The 3,421-nt window shown below is 41.7% G+C and overlaps 1 protein-coding gene across 1 annotated transcript in view; it reads left to right on the top strand.

Moving 5' to 3' along the window:
- Positions 1-3,421, top strand: part of HSF2BP (heat shock transcription factor 2 binding protein) — a 127,368-nt gene that overhangs the window by 14,755 nt on the left and 109,192 nt on the right. The window contains exon 4 of the mRNA XM_011954119.1: positions 1,296-1,399. Within this exon, the coding sequence (XP_011809509.1) occupies positions 1,296-1,399 (104 nt within the window). The remainder of the gene's footprint in view (positions 1-1,295; positions 1,400-3,421) is intronic.

The following is a 3,421-nucleotide window of genomic DNA, read 5'->3' as shown; positions in this document are numbered from 1 at the left end:
GGCAGGAGAATGGCGGGAACCTGGGAAGCGGCGCTTGCAGTGAGCTGAGATCTGGCCACTGCACTCCAGCCCGGGCGGCAGAGCGAGACTCCGCCAAAAAAAAAAAAAAAAAAAAAAAGTGAAATTCCTTCATGTGACAAATATTAGAGCTGCCTTCCATTAGTCTCCATTTTCTTTGCTCTTTCACATTCCCGTGGATGGATTCCCTTGTTTGCTGTTGCTGGTCATGTGTTGCATGTTCATTTTATTTTATTGGTGATGAGAGACCAGGTTATTGCCCAGAAGTAGTTCTCAAAGTGTGGGTCCCAGACAGGCAGCGTAAGTCTTACCTGGGAACTTGTTAGAAATGTAAATTCTCAGGCTCACCTCAGCTGTTCCAAATTGGAAACTCTGTGGATGGGACCCAGCTGACTCTGTATTATCAGGTCATCCAGGGATTCTGATGTACACTAGAGTTTGAGAATCACTGTCCTAAAGCATCGCTACTTTAATCAGAGAAGTTAGACCATTAGCTCATAGCACCCTCAAATCTTGGTATATGTTGGCATAAAAACTGATAATTTCCCAGCTCTTGAGATCAAACACTTAAAACTTTGTATTATGTATTTGATTTTTTGAATGTCAGTATTTCTGCAACATAATATTTTAAATTTAAAGTTGATAATGCTTTTGCTTGGTTTATTGACATGGATTTTTTTGGGATTTTTGTTGATTGTTGTTGACTCATCAACTAAATGAGTGTAGTGGAGAGGAAGTGCTATGTAGTTCCCACTGTTTCACTGTAGCATTTTCTCTTTTTTATCACTGTTATTTCCCTCCTCCAGTGCCGACTACTGCAGTTGTTCCCATTGAGTCAGTCTGCCAGTGGGTGACACTAGCTTTGTGAATCAGCCTGTGCTGGCGCCGTGCATTCGCTGAGCTGCCTTCTGCTTTTCATGGAGTAGCGACAAGTCTGTGCCATGAGACAGTCGGGCTTCTCAGCTCTGCCTTCAATCCTTTAAATAACACATTTTCTTGAAGCCTTGAGTACTGTCTGGCAGTAAAGCGAAGCCTTAAAAACACAGAACAGAAAACCAAAGTCCTTTGTGCTGTGGGCTAAAAACTGAGATGAACTTAGAGAACAAGACTTTTAGAATATTGGTTATTCAAGGACAGGTTAGAAGTCAAGAAATGCAGATGTTCTCACCTAAGTAATCAGTGCATGTTTTACTAAGTCAAGACTGGGCAAAATAGATGCTTAGGGAGAGATTAGTGACTTGAAATATCTTGAGTAATTTTACGTCTCTTTCTCCTAGACCTGGAAAGGAAAGAGCAAGAATTAGAGCAGCTGAAAATGGATTGTGAGCACTTTAAAGCCCGCCTGGAAACCGTGCAGGCCGACAGCATAAGAGACAAGAAGGTACCATGCTCAGGGACAGGCTCTCACCATGCCAGAAAGTGGGGTTGGTTTACAGCCTTTCACTTACGATAAGCAGTGGGTCTGAATTTTTTACTCTTAATCCTCCATCAGTTGTATTTGTAAATGTGTGTATTCTGAGTGTGTTGGAATGTAGTTGAACAGATGGATTTTATAACCATTTAACACGTAGGTTATTCACTTGGTATCTTTTAACTTTTATGTTTAAAAATCTGCCCTACAACATAAGATTCATAATTATCTTAGTTCATTTTGTGTTGCTATAACAAAATATCTGAGACTGAGTAACTTATAAAGAAAAGAGGTTTATTTTTGTCGAGATTTTGGTGGCTGGAAGGTTCAAGATTGGGCATCTTTTTCTGGTGAGGGCCTCAGGCTGCTTCAAATCATGACAGAAGAGGAGCAGGCTGTGTGACGAGATCACATGATGAGAGAAAGCAAGAGAGAGAAACTGAGGAAGCCAGACTCTTTACCAGCCTGCTCTCAGGGAAACTAATCCATTCCTGTGAGAGCGAGAACTCACTCACCCTCCAGAGAGCACATTAATCGATTCATGAGGAATCCACTCCCATGACCCATACACCTCCCACTAGGCCCCACCTCTCAAGAGTGTCACATTGGGGATCAAATTTCAACATGGTTTGGATGGGGACAAACCACATCCAAACCATAGCAATAAGAATCTTGAGGGAAAAAATGTACATAATATCTTATAGTTGGAGATAGATGTATTAAATCAGAAGTACGTGTAATTAATTTGGGGATTATTATATTTTAACCAGTTATATTTTATATAAATATTAGAGAAACTAATATTTCTTAATAATTGCTTAACTTTTTGTGTGGCATAACTTCCTTTTCCATACAACTAGAACTATTCCCACACTCTTTATAAAATTTGGGGCCTGGATATATTTTTATTTTGAATAATAATAGTACTAACAGGCCAAATGCAGTGGCTCAAGCCTATAATCCCAGCACTTTGTGAGGCCATGGTGGGCAGTTCGCTTGCAGTCAGGAGTTCGAGACCAGCCTGGCCAACATGGTCAAAACCGGTCTCTACTAAAAATACAAAAATTAGCCGGGCATAGTAGCAGGTGCCTGTAATCCCAGCTACTTGGGAGGCTGAGGCAGGAGAATTGCCTGAACCCGGGAGGTGGAGGTTGCAGTGAGCCGAAATCGTGCTACTGCACTCCAGCCTGGATGACAAAGTGAGACTCCATCTCAAAAAAAAAATAAAAAAGAAGCCATTCCAGTAAATACATACTGAGAAGGAGGAAACAGCCATGGTAAAGTAGCTTGAAATCACTAGGGTTTTGTTGCCCTGGAACTTTGACCTTAAAATGTGGGAATATTTTACCCAACGATTCCCTATTTATAGTTAAAAATCTTGTTCAGTAGTCCAATTTAATACCGAGGGAAGCTCCTGCAAGGTGAATACAGAGAAGCCCCTGCAAGGTGGATACAGAGAAGCCCCTGCAAGGTGAACACAGAGGGAAGCCCCTGCAAGGTGAACACAGAGGGAGGCTCCTGCAAGGTGAGCACAGAGGGAAGCCCCTGCAAGGTGAACACAGAGGGAGGCTCCTGCAAGGTGAACACAGAGGGAAACCCCTGCAAGGTGGATACAGAGGGAGGCTCCTGCAAAAGTTTGCTGTAACAAGGCCGTTTCTCTTCTAGCAGCTGCCTTATCTATAGCCTTTGCTGTAGTCTCTGTCCAGGCCTGTACAGATCATAAGGAGGGACTCTAGAAACTTATTTTATTATTTTTATTTTTTTTGAGTCAGAGTCTTGCTCTATTGCCAGGCTGAAGTGTAGTGGTGCAATAATAGTTGCGGTAGCCTCGATCTCCTGGGCTTAAGCGATCCTCCTCCTTGACCTCCAGAGTGGCTGGGACTACAGAGATGTGCCATGACACCCAGCTAAATTAAATTAATTAATTAATTTTTATTTTTTACAGGAACAGTTCTATTAAAGTATAATTTTTAAAACAATTTTTTTTTTTTT

The sequence above is a fragment of the Colobus angolensis genome, unplaced genomic scaffold (genome assembly GCF_000951035.1).
Source record: "Colobus angolensis palliatus isolate OR3802 unplaced genomic scaffold, Cang.pa_1.0 Scaffold38, whole genome shotgun sequence".
In the NCBI taxonomy this organism is placed as follows: domain Eukaryota; kingdom Metazoa; phylum Chordata; class Mammalia; order Primates; family Cercopithecidae; genus Colobus; species Colobus angolensis.
Note: the sequence above shows the minus strand (reverse complement) of the source record. Positions and strands in the feature narration are given on the sequence as shown.